Source organism: Protopterus annectens, chromosome 5.part1, assembly GCF_019279795.1.
Source record: "Protopterus annectens isolate FY-2018-M chromosome 5.part1, PAN1.0, whole genome shotgun sequence".
In the NCBI taxonomy this organism is placed as follows: domain Eukaryota; kingdom Metazoa; phylum Chordata; order Ceratodontiformes; family Protopteridae; genus Protopterus; species Protopterus annectens.
Genome location: NC_056736.1, coordinates 94,741,794 through 94,759,046, shown reverse-complemented (window position 1 = coordinate 94,759,046; position 17,253 = coordinate 94,741,794). Strand labels below are relative to the sequence as shown.

Here is a 17,253-nt window from a genome sequence, read left to right as displayed (position 1 = left end):
AGTCTATTATAGACAAATGCTCCATCCAGGACCATTTGCAGCCTTGCTCCTATTTCTTGCTTCCCCAGTAATCTTGAAAAGGGGTATTACTAAAAGCTATTGATGGTACTGGAAAATTAATAAATGAATGAGTAATGTGAGCTTATCTCAAAGCAAGATAAATATTTTCATCCAGAAGATAAGAAAGTTTAATCCTCTATTAGAATGTGTAACTCTAACATCAAATTTCTAATATGTAGTGATGATTGTAAATTGTGCACTGCTTTCTGCCCCATTTGGTATGTGCATGGAGGTATGTATGAGCATTTGTGTCCTGTCAAAATTAAAAGTCAGAAAGTGTTTTTACAAGCATTCTGTTCAGTAAATCTCATTTGCAGATTTTGCTTTTCATATTTTTAGAAGTATTAGGTGTCTTTCTTAGATATAGTGCCTTAATCTCTAAGATGTAAAGGAATGTTATTGGATTACTTTGCTTATTGCCTTGGCATTTACATTGCTTAAGGAAATGATTACTATTACGTCAAGTCCTGAAGAAGAGACCTTTACAACACTAATTGCATTATTACTTATTTAACTGCTGTCATTGCTGACATAATTTCATCTGGAGCATGCCTGAAGACTCTATGTAACAGATTGCTGAAGTAGGTTCCTGCTTGTATAACCTGTATAGTGTGTTTTTTTAAACATCTATTTTCACTTATGACATAGCCAATCATGCATTTATATAAATGAAAACAAACCATATTGACATATTTTCAGTTGCAGACATAATACATCACTTATAATCTATCTAGTCATTGTCGGTCAACCATTACATAGCTCATTCAATTCCTGCCTTCCCTTAAACCTCATCCCCCCTCCAAAACATGATTCTGCATGTGTTGTTTCCACAGTTCCCATTTTTTTATGCAGTTTGCTCCTACACTTTTTAAAGATCCCACTTCAGTTGGTTTATCTCTATTATTCATTACTTCCAGTACAGTTGTTTTAGACTTTTATTTCCATTTTCTAGTAATTGCTTTTCTGGCAGCCACTAGAATTAAACTCAGCGAGGCCTTACTACATCTAGACAATTCCAATTCCTTATCATAGCTCAAAAAATAATTTTCTTAATTAAACCAATTTGCTCATCCAGTATTTCTGTTAGAGTAGTCTGCAGGGAATTTTTAAAGTCTGCCAGCTCACTACATTCCCAAAAGAAGATGTTCCCAGTTATCTATTTCTTTCTCATCACATTTCCTAACATTTGCAGTCTAACTGAGAAAACCTTTATAGTGTGCTGTCAAACATTATACTGCATAAAGGAGGCAAAATAACTATACCACATGGAATGTCTGGATTTTTCCACAAAGGAATTCACTGACATGATGAAAAAGAGAAATCAATATCTCTTTAAGACTCCAGATAATTATTATGTGATGATGTGCCTTTCATAAGTGTAATCTTGGTGAAAGAACTCGGCAAGTACAAGAGAACATGCTTCTCAGAGCTTCTGGAAACTGTTACAGTCATAACGTCTTCCCTGGAAAATTAGGTTAGGTCCCCTTGAATTTAAATCATCTTATCCCAGGCTGGAATTTTTTTCTTGAATACACAGTCAATAACTGCTCCAAAAATTACACTTCTGTCAAAGAAGACAAAAATGATTTCTTTTGCTTTTTTGTAATTTATTGTTATCTCCAAAGGCTGCATAAGGCAAAGTATCACATTTAAGTATTGTTAACAGAAACTTCCTTGTTCATGCTAGTGTGAAAAAGTCGTCTTGATAAGGAACATATACTATAATTTGTTTTTAGAGATATACAAACAGCACAGCTAAAAATTTGGTAAAGATAGTCCAAATGTCAAAACTGAAAATGTAAAGTGGCACTAATATGCTCTTAGAAATCTGAGGTATCTTCTATGAGATGGTCTTACTGGCATATGTAATTAGGCATGTTCCATGTCCAGTACAGACATGTTAGAAATTTATAAATGGAGGCACTGTTTGTAGAGACATCTTGACAGATTTCATGTTTATAAATATGCATAGCTATAAGTCCAGTATGGGTGTTTGTGTCATGTCTTCTTTGACAATAAGAACTAATCAGAAAAAAATGACCTGCATGATTTGAGAATAGCAAATTTACCAACCATTTTATACATAGATGTAATATTAATCATAAATCTTGGTTCAATTGATTTAAGCTGGGGCTCTGATGACCCAAGCATGTTTGACATTTGCTATGAAACTTTATTGACTAGCCATGGCTTAATGTCTGAAAGACTCTTTTGCTTTTAGTTATTTCCACTATAATTAAAATTGTCTTGAAAGCTGCATGCAAGGGGAACTGCAGAAATGGAAGAAAGAAAAAAAAAATCCAGTCATTTGGCAGTTCTTTGATTATATAAACCCCTTCCTCTTGTGCCTGAGGTAAAATTGGTTTGTACTGGACGTGAACATGACATTTTTGGTAGACCATTCTGTTTCTAAGAAAGAGCATTTTATCTGGGGTAGACTCTTTTTGGGATCGTGGGTTAGATAGGGATATAAATCTCATTAAAAGAAGAACTTGGTTTTTATTTTTTCATTAGGTCAGAACGAATGTCTGAGTAATAGTTATGTATATATTTATTTATTTATTTAGTTGACCCTACTGGACAGTACCCATTTTCAGAGTGGACCTGGGTGTACTAAGGTACATAAAAAAATCAACATATAAATCATATCCCTTTTATGAGAATTAACAGAGTAACAGTTTCCTTAGTACTTGTTAATTCTGTTCCAGACAGCACTGCAGATTCCCTTGTAACAGTCCCTTTATCAGGCCTGATAGTGCGGAGTGTTTTTCCTGCCTTTTTACACTGCTTTAATGTCATAAAAACAGGGCAGGTAGCTGCCTACCACAAACACACCTCATGAAGATTTTTTTTTCATTTTATTTTATTTTATTTGTTTTACGCACACAAAATCACTCTGACAATTAATGAAGGACTGATGGCACTAAAAAACTGAAGTAGGTGTGTGACAATGCAAGATAAATAAGACTATCTCACCCACAATAAAAGTAATTTCTAAAATGAAGCTAAGGGTAGCACTGATGCTTGTAGGGGAAATGGCACAGCTAATGAAAGTCATGCCAGCCCAATGTTACAGTTTGTTGTTATAGAGTGACACTCCACAAAGAAGATTTATCTGCTTCAACTGTTACAAAGTCTTTTTTATGGGGTATTTGTTTTGTTAACCCGCTACCACTTTTGGTATGTTCACATTTATTATGTTTTGCAGTCAACATGTTATTTGCATTTAGCATTTTGTAAAAAGCACATTCACCCTGAGATTCTGGAATTCATGGTTGCATCAAAAGGCTCCATCTAAAACATAGGGATGTCACCTGCTTTTCCCCATGAGTGCTTTCAAACTGTGAAGCTACTGTACTTTTCATGCATTTGTACATTTTGTATTAATTTACTTTAGTAAGCCAGCATCAGTGGTGCATCTCTGGGTTTATTCTACAGTACTACACAACCCCAAACTATAGGAAGGTGTACCTTGGACATATTTGGCAATCAAAAGTATTGATTCTACTAACAAGATCCATTTTGGAAGATTCAGAAGACAGAAACTGAGGTAGTTGGAAAAAAAGTAAATATAGTAATATTAGAACTGTGGGAAGAGATTGGCTTTGGGGAGTATTGATGGTTGTATAAGTTTACTTACTATGGTTATAAGGCTTCCTAATGTTTCTCATCAGCCCTTATAAGTACAATCACAAAACATCACAAACAGTTAAATATTAACCACAAGTAGATTGCAGAAAAAGAGTAATAAATCAATTATGCAGGAGAAAACTCCTGAGCATCCCCTATATCACTACAACTTATACACATAGTAAGTCCAAGACTGATGAAACTCAGCTAAAGGAGAAACTTGTAGAATATATCAGTCTCATTCTTCAGAAACAAATTCCAATTTTCACGTTAGTGATCACACATAAGAATAATGACAAACAAGCCTGGTATCAATATATAATTATGCAGGAAATCATGAAATAAAGATAAAATTATTTCCACTTTGTTTTAGTCATTGAAGGGTTTTACCGAAAGATGTATAGTAGAAAGCATAGGATATTTCTTACTTTCATTTCCACAAAAACATAACTTTAAATTAAAGTTTTTATTTTTAACTATCTACTACAAATAATTTGATAATACATTTCTATAATTGTTGTTTTACAGACCACTACACTAGTTTCAGGGATACATGTAAATCTAAGCAAACTGCATCATTATATCCAAAATATAATTTCCTTTTTATATCTTACACATATCTGTGGCAGGGCTAACCACTCGGTGGTATAAACCTTGGCTCTAGGTAATGTGACACCCTGACCCCATGTGCAAAAATTGGAAAAAGGGGTTGTGGATGGATGGATGGATGGATGGATGGATGGATGGATGGGTGGAGCCCAAGCCTATGCCCAACAGTCTTGTTTTCCATCATGACAGAGGCTCTTCATGAACCATTTTGTACCATTGTGCATTCCATATCTTTATCCTCCCACAAAACTGAATTCTAGTAAGGAAGACAGTAGGACAAAAAAAAAAAACATATATACACCTCACCTGTCAGCTATGTCTCACATGTGGAACAGCCTATATAAAACATTAAAGCATCTTATGATTTATTAGTGAAATCATAATATAAGTAAGTAGCTGTTTCTCTAAAGTGACATGGTGGTGTGATTACCCATAATGCTTTGCTGGCATACCTAATTTGACATCACTTTGTGGTTCTGGTCATAAGAAACAACTGAGCTGGCAGTGACACTAAAACATCAAAAAACATATTACAATCTTCATTTTGTTTTCAAAGCTTTTCCAGCTTTAACATCATGAGTATATCCATTAAAAAAATTAAATGCATGAGAAGTGTAACAATACACTTTAACATCCTCCTCCTAACCTGTAGTGTGCATCTGCTAACAGTTGTGCTACAAGAGTGACTGTAATGGCAGAATTCTCTCACCCCTTGCTGTGCATAGCTAAATTATGGGATCTACAGCTACCTGATATGAATTCCAAGCACAGTGACACAGTTCACTGCAGAACACAAGACTCCCTATGGTTCATGTTATCCTGTACAAGACTTGCTGTTGGCTGAGCACCACCCCTGGATGATCTGGGTAACACCAACATATCTCATTCTAAATTATCTTTTGTGTAAGAAATTTTGCACTCATGCTATAGAAGTACTATGAAAATATGAATTACATATTATGTACAAAGAGTTATGATTCTAGTCATTTAATTTCTCTTACTTGATGTTATTCGTAATATTTTCCACATCTTCTCTAGACGAACTTCTGTCATAACCAGGCCTTTTAATAAAAGAAAATGCATATATATATGAGCATTTCATTGCAAATATATGTTTGAAAATGTGTGCTATATGTATTTATACATTTTTTTGTCATTTGCAAAGCAGATCACATTTGATCAATCACATCCTTTAAATTATTTTGTCCCGGTCCCCTTCAATAAACACATCACACCAAATGACATTTGACGACCTTTATTAAATTTCATAACATAGCTTTGTTCACCAATTTATTAATTAGAACTATTCATAATATAATTGCTTCTAAACACAGCATAACAACCTTGTAATGTTAATTAGGGTAGCGTACCTACTCACCCTACCCCAGTAAGCAGCATCCATACCTCTGCTCACTTACTTTACTTCTGAAGCACCATCCTTGTAATGTTAATCACGGCAGCATACCTACTCATCCTGCCCATCAAGCAGGGTCCATCCCTCTGCTCGCTTACTTTACTTATGAAGCAGCGTCCCAACTCACTTCATACAACATTTATTACCTTCCACCAAATAAGCAGCATCCTTACCTCAGCTTGCTTATCTATTCAGCAAGCTTCCTCCAACTACTCATTTTTCTTTCCACAGATCCTTGAAATGAACATCCAGGCACCAGAGGGGGAACAGAAGAGGGAAGGCCTATCCCTCTTCTCCACCTTGAGCTTACTTAATGCAGCTACACTAGACTAAACCCCTTAAGCCCTTCCCCATCCCTATCGCATTTCCTCCCAACCATCCCTGCCTCCACTTAACCTTTTTATTTATTTATTTATTTTACATTTGTTTACTGGGCTGGTCTAACTGGATATATGTCCATTTTCAGTTGATGCCCGGGAAGAAAAGCTCCAACATAGGAAAAAATATCATAGCATACAGTATTTACAATAGACAGATGTTACATTTCAATCTTATAGAATAGACAATGCAAAAATTGTGTTAAGAGTTTCCTGGAGAAAAAAAAAAAAACATTGGATAGCATATAATAAAATGATAAAGAATATCAAGAATATTTGTCTTTTTGTCTTAAATTAAAGGCATGGTTACAGGCATACAATCTTTTACTTACAAACAGTACATATTCAGTAGAGGCATGGAGAGAAAAACTCCAATATAGGCAATAGCATCTTAGAATACATTATATAAAAAGAAGAAGGAAGTTGTATTACATTATTTTATACTGGAGAATGGAGGTGAGTTCTTTTAGAGAGGTAAGTCATGAAACAGTGCAGAGAGGAAGTCTCTTTAATGCTAGGAAGTGGTCAGTAATTCAAGTTTCAAATTAATAGGCATAATAAAACAACAGAGCAGAGAGGTAAGGGAGTGGGAGATAGGGAAATAGACTTTTAGTTAGGGTTAGAGCAGGGACATAGCCAATGTGTTTTGAAATGTTTTCTAAGATGTTTTTTGAAGAGTAGTGTGGAAGAAAGTGATGATAATTTTTTAGGAAGCTGGTTCTAGGTTTTTCCTACTGTGTTGGAGAATAGTGAGTCCCCAGCCTTGTTTTTAGATTTAGTAGTAGAGATTAGAAGTTTATTAGCAGAGCGCAGTGTTGCCAGATTATTACATGAGGTAACCAAACTAGTGAGGATAGCAGTCTTGTTAGGGTGGTAGAGAATCTTTTGAGTAATAGTCAGTTGTTGAGAAAGTAGTTGATTCTGTAGTTCTAACCATCCTAGCTTTTTAAGGTTATGACAGTGATGGGTTCTAAAAGGGGATCCAGTGGCAAATCTGGCAATGTTATTATAGCTGGTTGCAAGTTTGCTAAGGTTGTTTTTAGAAAGGTTAGTATAAATGGCAGAGGCATAAAACAGGGTAGAGATGAGGTGGGTTTGGGCAATGGTAGTTCTGACTAGTGGTGTGAGGAAAGGTTTGATTTTATAAAGGGATCCTAGTTTTCTGTTGACTGATTTTATAGTAGTATTAATATGATCATCATAGCTAACGCTGTGGTCTATTGTAATACCTAAGAGTCGGGTTGTAGTGTATGGGGATATGGTAGTTCCATTGTTAGAAGTTAATGTAAAGTGTCATTTAGGAGATCTTTGGTTAGGAGTAAAGAGCAATAATTTAGTCTTTTTGGGGTTAAGGAGGAGGCAGTGACTCATGAACCAATTTTCAACAGTATGAAATACAGTTTGGGTGAGGGTCTGGAGTGAGGAAACAGAGTTGGCAGAGCATATTAAAGTTGAATCATCTGCATATTGTATGCAGGTGGCTTGTGGAATTTTAGTGTTAAGATCATTACTAAAGATTGAAAAGAGAAGAGGGCCTAATATGGAGCCTTGGGGCACTCCAATGTTGACAGGGAGGGGTGTGGATAAATTATTATCCCAGAGGACAGCTTGATGTCTGTTATCTAAGTATGATTTAAGCCATAGTATTGCATGTGGGTCAAGAGATAGGGATTTAAGTATATCTATAAGTAGGTGATGGTTAACCATGTTGAAGGCTTTTGACAGGTCAATAAATAGTGCAGATGAAAGAGAGTTAGTATTACGATGTTTGTTAATACAGTTAGAAAAGGATAGTAAGGCAGTGGTTATACTATGGTGAGGTCTAAAGCCATGCTGACAGTTAGCAAGTAAGTTATTAGAGAGAAGGTGGGTAAGTAGCTGTCGGTGGATACATTTTTCCATTATTTTTGCTATTGGAGACAGTAAGGCTATTGGTCGGAAATTAGAAATCTCTGTAGAGGAACCACCCTTGTGCAGGGGGATGATGTGTGAAACTTTCCAGATGGTGGGGATTTTTCTTTCAGTAATTGTTCTATTAATAAGGATGGATATAGGATAGACAATGACTTTAGATGCAATTTTTAGGTATTCACTTGGTAGAAGGTCAGCTGAGGGGGTACATGGTTTGAGTTTTTGCAGGAGGGAGCAGATGAGGGATGTTGGTACTGGTTCCAAATGAAATGAAGGAGCTGGGCTATTTATACTTATTGATAGGTTAGTGCTAACAGGGGGTAGTGTATTTGCTAGAGTTTGAATAGCTTCAGTGAAGTAGTTGTTAAAGGCAACAGCAATGTGCTTAGGGTTATCCTGGGTTATACCTGATAGGGTGGGAGTTTTAGAGTGCCCTGGATGAAGCAGTTTGTTAATGCCTGACCAGATCTTTTGAGGTTTATGCTTGTGGGTTTGTTGTAGGTGAAGGTAGTAGTTTTTTTTTGTCTAGAAGAATTAATTTTTTAGTAGTATTTCATAGCTGCTTATAGTGGAGATGGTCTGCTGGGTTTTTTGAAGCTCTCCATTTGGCCCATATTTTACTACGTAAGAGAATCTTTTGTCTCGTTTCTTTGGTGAGCCATGGAGCAGTTTTGGTTTGTATTCTGGTAGAGCGAGGGGGGGGGGCATGGCAATCAAGGATTTGTAGGAATTTTGTATTGAAGTAAGACACTGCTGGTAGAGCGAGAGGGGGCATGGCAATCAAGGATTTGTAGGAATTTAGTATTGAAGTAAGATACTGCTGGTAGAGCGAGAGGGGCATGGCAATCAAGGATTTGTGGGAATTTTGTATTGAAGTAAGAGACTGCTGGTAGAGCGAGAGGGGCATGGCAATCAAGGATTTGTGGGAATTTTGTATTGAAGTAAGATACTGCTGGTAGAGCGAGAGGGGCATGGCAATCAAGGATTTGTGGGAATTTTGTATTGAAGTAAGATACTGCTTCTTCTAGCTAAAGATGATGAACTGGTGACCAGTCACAAGCATTAAGTTCATTAAGGAAGTGTTTTTGATTAAAATGTTTTTTTGAGCATGTTATTTTGAAAAGATTTGGATTGGGAGTATGGAATTTTTGTTTAACTATAAATGTAAGAGAGTGGTCACTAATGTCATCTGGAGGTGTACCTGGTATGTAAGTATTGGGGTGACTATTTATAAGATTCCAGTCCAGGGTGCTTTCTTTATTACTTGGTTTATGGATTCTAGTATGGGTGGTAATAATTTGGGTAAAGCCATATAGATTGATGTGGGAGGTGGGATTGGATGAGCTACAAGTAGCCCAGTCTATATTAAAGTCACCTAGTACTATGGTTTCCTGAGGGAGGTTAGTGGAGAGGCAGCTGTGGATATTTTCCAGAGTGTTAATATTATTTCCAGGGGGCAGATAGGAGAAAATTATGTAGATAGATTTGCAGTTGTTGATATGAAGTTTGACAGTAAGGGTTTCCACGCTGGTATTTGAGGGTAGGTATGCATTAAAGGTTGTAAGTTGGAGTTCAGATTTGTAGAGGATGGCTACTCCTCCACTCTTTTTGGTTTTCTGATCACATCTCAGAATGTTATATCCTAATGGGGTAATTTCATGGTCGTGCGTAGTAGGCTTAAGCCAAGTTTCTGTAATGCAGAGGATGTCAAATGAGTGGATTTCTAAGAGTGCATGAAGATAGGTTATTTTATTGTTAATACTACAAATGTTAAGATGGCCTATCAGGAGGGAGTTGGAGGGTTTTGTTTGGGTATGGGTATTGAGAGGTGCATTCGGTGGTATCTTGGTGAATTTATTTGTAGGGCCAGGGTTTGGATGAATGTCACCATCTAATAGGGGGTGTTGTTGAGGTTTTTGCATAGTCCTTGTGATTGTATAGTAGTTATTAGTTTTTTTGTCTTGGAAATAAATGATGTGGGTGGATCTATGAAATTCTGGAAGTATGTAGGTGGAAGTAGAGGTTATGTTTATATGGTTGAGGGTGTTTACTTGAGAAACTGATTGTGTTTGCTGGTGGTTGAGACGAAGTTTACTAATTGAAGAATGTTCATAGATGGTTAGAGTGTAGGGAATAGATAGTGAAAGTAGGATAATTATTGTGAGTAAAAGGTGAATGTAAGTAATTTTTAGCATTTGGGCCATGAGGAGGATGTAGATAAGAGATAGAATAGATTGAGGGAGAGAGTATGGTATAAGGTCTAGTATAGAAGAGGTAGTAGAGAAGGGTATAGCAATAGTGTGAAGTTTATTAAAGATTATAGTTCAGGTGTAGAAGGAAGAGTGACATAATATAAGGTGTAAAGTAGCTATAAATTGTGGGAGGAAGTAGAGGTGGAGTATCTAATAGGAAGGAGTTAGTGGTTGGTTGATTGGGCAAGGGGTGTGGTTTAAAGAGTATAAGTTTAGGTGCGCTGGGGTGGGTGGAATTTGGGGGTAGGTCAGGGGAGCGGAGTGAGCCCACAGGGCGAATGGAGCGGGTTGGAGCAAGTCAAGATAGAGGATCAGAGAAAAAAGTATCAGCAACAGGAATCAATAAAGAAGGTAAGTGGGTAGGTATTGAATGCTATATGGGAGTACAGAAATGAGGTTAACAAGGTGAAAAAAAAGAGAGTTTGAGATATAGCAAGGAGGGAGTGGATGTAAAAAAAGTAAAGGGGGTGGGGAGTATGTATTTTAAAAAAAATGGAAAGTCTAGCCAGCGTTAGGTACAGAGGCCACTAAAGAACTATTTTCTTTCTAGGTATGTAGTGATAGGTGCTGCCACCTAGTGGTAGAAAGTGGTAATAAAGGATAAAGGTAAGAAGCGATATAAAGGCCTTAGGTGGAACTAAGTGGTTTAAATGGTATAGTGATATGGGGGGGGGCATAGCAAACGGTCCATGGTAGTCTGCTTTAAAGAGCGCACACTCAGTAGGGCATACAAGCACAAAAAATGGGTAGTAATAGTAGCTAAACAATGAGTGCAGATGTAATTTCTTTGGTTACATACATTCATACACAGTTTGATATAGGGAGTCCTTGCAGTATGTTGCTTAGTAGTAGACAGGGCTAGCAGGCAAAATTCTGGGAGCTCTTCTGGGTTATAACAGTTGATCTTCCTTTTGAATATATAGGCAGGGAGGGAGTACCCAGGGTAGAATACTGTAAAATAAAACAGAAGAGAGATACACAGTGGGTTAAGTTATTTAAGGATAGCAAGTAATGAGTATTGAGGGATTGACAGAAGAAAAAACAAGAGTAAACAGGAGTCTGAGGAGTTGAAAAGTCAACTAGGATATCTTACATAGTGAGTAAGACAAGGGAATAAAGTATAGTTGAGGGATAGAAAGTATTGGGAGAGTAGCTAAAAGAGGTAGTAGTGGAAAGCCAAAGGATAAGGTTAAAGTACAGCAGAGGGGCAGTCAGTAATAGACAGTTTATTCATACAATTTACTCACTCTACATACCATGCAGCCGGATAATACAACAGGTATAGCAAAAAAAAGTAAAGTACTAGTAACAAGCAAGTGTCTAACAGTGAGATACAGTATAACAAACGGTGTGAAAAAAAAGAAAACACTGTTTCTATGTTTAAATACAATCCAAGTAGAACATATAGGGTTGCCTAACTGCCCAGACTATAACATTAAAGGAAATACAATATGGCAGTGTAAGAGTCAAGATGAAGTACAAAACAAATGCTCTATGGGCCCGCCAAATTCTGCCGTCCCAGCCCCAATACGTTTTACCAGACTCACTCTTTCAATTGCCCAACTATACACTACAAAGAAAACAATAAGGCAGCATAAAGGTGAAGAGAAAAAAAAAATACAAACGCTTTATGGTCCCTCCAACTACGGGCACGTCCAGCCCAAAAATGTCTTTCCAAATTGCCTTGGTCAACTACCCAAACTATAGATTAGAGAAGGTACGATATGGCAACATAAGAGGTAAGAAAAAAGTACAAAGAACTCTGAGGTCCCACCAAATTAGAGCACCCCAGCCCAGTATGTTCTAACAGACCCACTCACACAACTGCGAAACTAATAAATTAAGAAGAATAACATGAGGTAGCGTGAGAGCCTGGAAAAAGCACAGAATGCTCTATGATCCTGACAAACCGGCCATTTAAGCCCAATAAGTTGTACTAGACTCACTCATACAACTGCCCAAACTATAGATTAGATAAAATACAATATGGTAGAAAAACAGCCAGGACCAGGCTTTTCACCTTCCTAACCCACTTAGCTCCCCCTAATAACCTAACCCCCATGAAGATGTCCTGGGACAACTTGGTTTGTTGCCAAACTTAATTTCTAATTGATTTATATGGTGTGAAGTAACCTAACAACCCATATATTTCAGAGCATCCCACATTAAGTAGTAATGAAACTTTTTTATTCATATTGATTATCATTGGTATTACAGAATAATTTAGTATATGTTAAGTTGCTTCCTATGGTAGCAAAAAAAATGATTTCCCAGTTGTCTGTATTTTCTTTCTGCCTTTTCTTTCAGGCCTTTGCATGAGATGTGGTATTTATATTGCATATTACAGTATACAAAAGTTACTTTGCCACCATGACAGTAATTAGCATGTACTTACTCTATGCCAATATTCATTGCATAGATGAAAAGTGTACTTTAGTGACTCATCAGACCATTTATTTCAAAAGCACAAATACTCTCCCAAGCATGACGTGTGAAATAGACCAAGGAGTGGGCTTACAATTGTCCTATGAGTGGGCTTGCAGTGGCATTGTGCAATGTCTTTGCCAATGACTTCTTCAAATGACATTGTCCTCCAAAAATTCTGCACCCCTTGAAAGCAAATGTTGCCATCTTTTCTTTTGCCTCCACCAGAGATTTAGAGGCAGAGTGCCCATTTAGTAAGGCATACTCTGTCTCACTCACACACACACACACACACACACACACACACACACACACACACACACACACACACACACACACACACGCACTCACACAGTGAGATGAGGCTCATTCTTGTAATTTCTGCCCTTGTCCTTCTGGTTCCCCCAATGTATGGGCCACAAAGCATTTTATACCACAATCGATACATATTAAAAACTTTCTAGCCAAAACTAATTGCATTAATAATTTCTTTATGAATTTAGCATTTAGATTATTTATCATGTCATCACACTGGTATTGTGTTATTGTGCGTCATATAATTGTATTTCAGATGTGCTTACTGATTATCCTTCTGTAATACAACACACTACTTTAGTGGATAAATGTGTGTTTATATAACCATTTTCCATTTTCATTCCAGCACAAGGGTTTCATGGTACCTACTGCACATTTTTTGTTCTCTTCTCCCTCTCACATAAATGTACACAGTAATATTGAAAAGTTACTGTATACAGGAGCTGGACTTATTCCAACTTGATATGTTCATGCTGAATTTCCTTTACATTAAAAAATAATTGAAAATGTCCATAAAGCCAAGTTGTGAGATAACAGCAGCTTTAGTTGCTTTGTGTCTCTTAAAACATGAAAGTCAGACATGTGGATACGGGTATATGCAACAGTATCAGTATGCACAGTACAAAGAGATTTAACTATGTTGGCTCAACAGACCTTGTGTCTCACAAGGAAGTGAATCGCGACTTAATAAAGACAGTGAAGGAGTCCGATTGTCAACGCACATTATTATTGTCCACAAATTATGTACAGTAATCCCCATTTCTAGTGATGTAGACTAGTGAAGGAAAATAAGTCTAGGCATATTTACTTAGAAGACATGGTTAATTACGTTTGTCAGACATGCATCAGTGCTTCAGCTAGGCCTTTATATTTAATTAATTATAATTAATTAATTAGTTTATTTTCTTTAACATTTGTTTGCTGGTATAGTAGTATACTCTTGACCATGTGCAGGTATAGCTCGGGTGAGTAAATTAAAAAAAAACAAAATAAAATAGCTTTTCACAGTATACATTTGGAGAAATTCACGCAAAAAATATTTGCAATCTGATGGTGGAAGAGTCTGTGAACACAGTTAAGAATGAAATATTAAAGTAACTTGCTACAGGATCACATTCAGACAAAGAGGTTATAAACAAAGGCAGAACCATAGCTGACTTGTCAAGTGCCCAGTGCCTGTCCCTGATATAGCCCTCCAATCCTTCGCTCTTCAAGTGATGAGCAAAGCAAACAAACGAACAAAAAAGGACCCCAGCTTTTACTGTAGCACGCAGATTAGTACCCTCAGTTCTTCAAAAAAAAAAACAAAAAAAAAAAAACACAGGACTTCTACTAGCAAGCTAGACGTGCAGGTGCAAACAAAAGAATCCAGGAACTGCACCTCTTGATCAAGCCCTCTAACATTTTGCTTCTGGGGTGGTTACCCCTTCTTCCCACCCTTGCTACACTTCCGAACAAAGGAAGTACAACAGAAAGAGGCAAAGGATGAGGCAGAGATAAAAAGAGAAAGACAGACCTGGTAATGTGGCTGTTGAAACAGCATCTACATTTCAGTTTTGTTGTGGAAGTCTGTTTTTGAGTTATGCTCTGTAGATGGGGAAGGAAGCTTTTTCATTTGGCTTGCTAGGTAGGAACTGCCAGAGTTTGGAGTCATAACAGAGAATGAATGGTCTGTTCATTATTGTCTGTTTTATGGAGCTTAGACAGTTAGGTTTGAATTTTGAGTGGAGTTTGGCTACAGGACGTAGGAAGGAGTCAGGTTGCAATAGTCTGGATATGTAGGGGCCTAATAGTAAGTCAGCTCTGCATTCACATAGTAGCCATTTGGCTTTGGCATGGTTGAAGAGTTTGAGATGAACTGACAGATTTTTTTAAATGGTTTGCAGATGATTAGAAGACCATTTTCAGGTTGTGATAACACTTATTTGCCTATTGTACTTCTGCCTAGAATATTTGGGAAAAGGAAAGATTTTCTTGGCCAAGAGTAGAAGCAAGTTTATTTTTCCCTAATATATACATTTCAATATGGTTTTGGAAATTAAGGGACTGGTTAAGCTGTACTCTCAGGCATTTAAAGAACATTTTAGCTTCTGTTGGAGTGCTCTTAAGGTCTTTGATGCCAAATGTTTTGGGAGATTTTGCCAGAAAGCATACTTTCATGTTAAAGGACATATCTCATAATGCATCTGACTGTTGACTACTTTCAGTGGTTCTTATACCACTGGATTATGTTTATACACATTTAGATACACATAACAGAAGATTCCAAAGGCAAAATTAGTAGCATCATCCACAGAGATAGGGAAATGAAGCTAAATACTTTAATGCCAAAGTTTTGTTTAAGTTTCAGGGTAGGCTGAAGAAAAATAATTGAGGCTTATATTTTTGAGAATGAACATTGGCTGATTCATTTGGATTTTCAAAGATTAGATAATATAATAGAGATGCAAGGGTGCATTGTAGCAAATCGGGAGAAATGAAGCATGACCTGAGGTTTGAAACATTATAACATCACACGTTTCATGTATAACTAGGTGCACACCTGGTAGCATCTCTACCAGTATAAGCTGGCATTGCTGCCAGACAGCCAGGTCTGACAAAAAGGTGGAGATGCATGACAATGAGGCTGTCCAGTGCAAGAGTGCCATCTGTAGGTTGGCAAGGCCATCGTATCTGCATTCTTCCCATCCATTCTGAAGGATGTTTAAGCTGTCATTATTGTGACTCGCATACACCTATTATTTTTTTACTAACAGTGATCATCCCAGGCTGGCTATATCTACAAACGCTGTCAATATAGCCAACCTGCTGGCAGACAGGTTCTGTGAAAACTTCACCTGTCTGTCCCCCATCAGTAAAACAGGACGGCTCCAGTAACTGCCCCCCTTCCCTTATCTCTAGGGAGCAAGTCATCACTGCCCACTCAAAGGCAAAAAATACAGCTTCCATGGGACCCGATAACATCCCAGGCTGCATCCTACATAAACTCAGGCAGGAACTTGCAGCACCATTAGGCACCCTATTCAACCAAAGCCAGAGTACTGGCTTCATTCCAGCCGAATGGGGGACAGCCACTGTCATCCCTTTGCACAAAGGTGGCATGTTCACCGATCCAGGAAATTATAGACCCATCAGCATAACTAGTCTGATCTGCAAGGCCATGGAGTGGATTATCATGGACCTCATTAATAAGGACATTGGCAACCTCAAGACACTTGAGCCCACACAGTTTGGTTTCATCAACGGGAGGTCATGCCTGTTAAATTCAGTCAATGTCTTTGAGACAGTCACCAAGGCCATGGACAAAGGGAAAACGATGCACACCACCTACTTTGACCTGCCTTCAATACTATTCTCCACTCAGGTATAACAGATAAACTCTCTCAACTAGGCGCAAATCCATATGTTACCAGATGGGTAGCAAATTGGATCACTGATAGAACCCACATAGTCAAAATAGGGGACTCCACCTCAAGCAGCAGACCTATAATGAGCAGTGTACCCAGGGATTGGTCTTGGGGCTTCTGCTGTTTAGGATATACTTTACTGAGGTGCAGGCCAAAACCAGTGGGATATGGCTGACCATGTTTGCAGATGACTACAAGCTGGGTGCTGTCATCAATTCCCCTAGTGATGTGGGCATCCTCCAAGAGGGTCTCACCCAAGCAAATGACTAGTGGCAGAAACATGGCCTCAAACTGAATGCCAAAAAATGCATCATCATCCCCTTTGGGGAGAGTGATGTCCCCACAAATTATCACATTGAAATAAGGTCTTAAGCACGCAATCAGTTGTGAGAGACTTGGGCACCCAGGTTGATAGTAAACTGACGTTTGACCACCATATTGCCTCTGTTGTATGGAAAGCTTTCTAAATGGACCACCTCGTTAGGAAAGGTATCTCATCTAGGGAGAAGGTGGTCATGACATCCATGTATTCTTCCCTTATAAGACCCATTATAGAGAACAATGCCTCTTTCAGCATGTACCTCACAAAGCACATGTATCAGCTGGTGAGACCACACAGGTTTCTCAACAGCAGAATCCAGGGCCTCAAATATCTACCTTGCACATATAGGCTAAAGGCCCTGTCCCTCTACTCAGTCTCCTACAGACTCCTCAGAGGTGACCACTGTCTGGCATACAAAGCAATCTCAGACCCCGCCCTGATGGGACTGCTGCATATCTGCAAGTCAAGCTCCACTCAAGTAACCTGCACGCGCGACCTCAACCTGGTCTGTGACATCAATAGTACTTGTAGA

At 37.9% G+C, this 17,253-nt stretch overlaps 1 protein-coding gene across 4 annotated transcripts in view; it reads right to left on the bottom strand.

Moving 5' to 3' along the window:
- Positions 1–17,253, bottom strand: part of SCEL (sciellin) — a 474,262-nt gene that overhangs the window by 231,824 nt on the left and 225,185 nt on the right. For all 4 annotated transcript variants that reach the window (XM_044072905.1, XM_044072906.1, XM_044072907.1 and 1 more), the window contains one exon: positions 5,301–5,360. In XM_044072905.1, the coding sequence (XP_043928840.1) occupies positions 5,301–5,360 (60 nt within the window). The remainder of the gene's footprint in view (positions 1–5,300; positions 5,361–17,253) is intronic.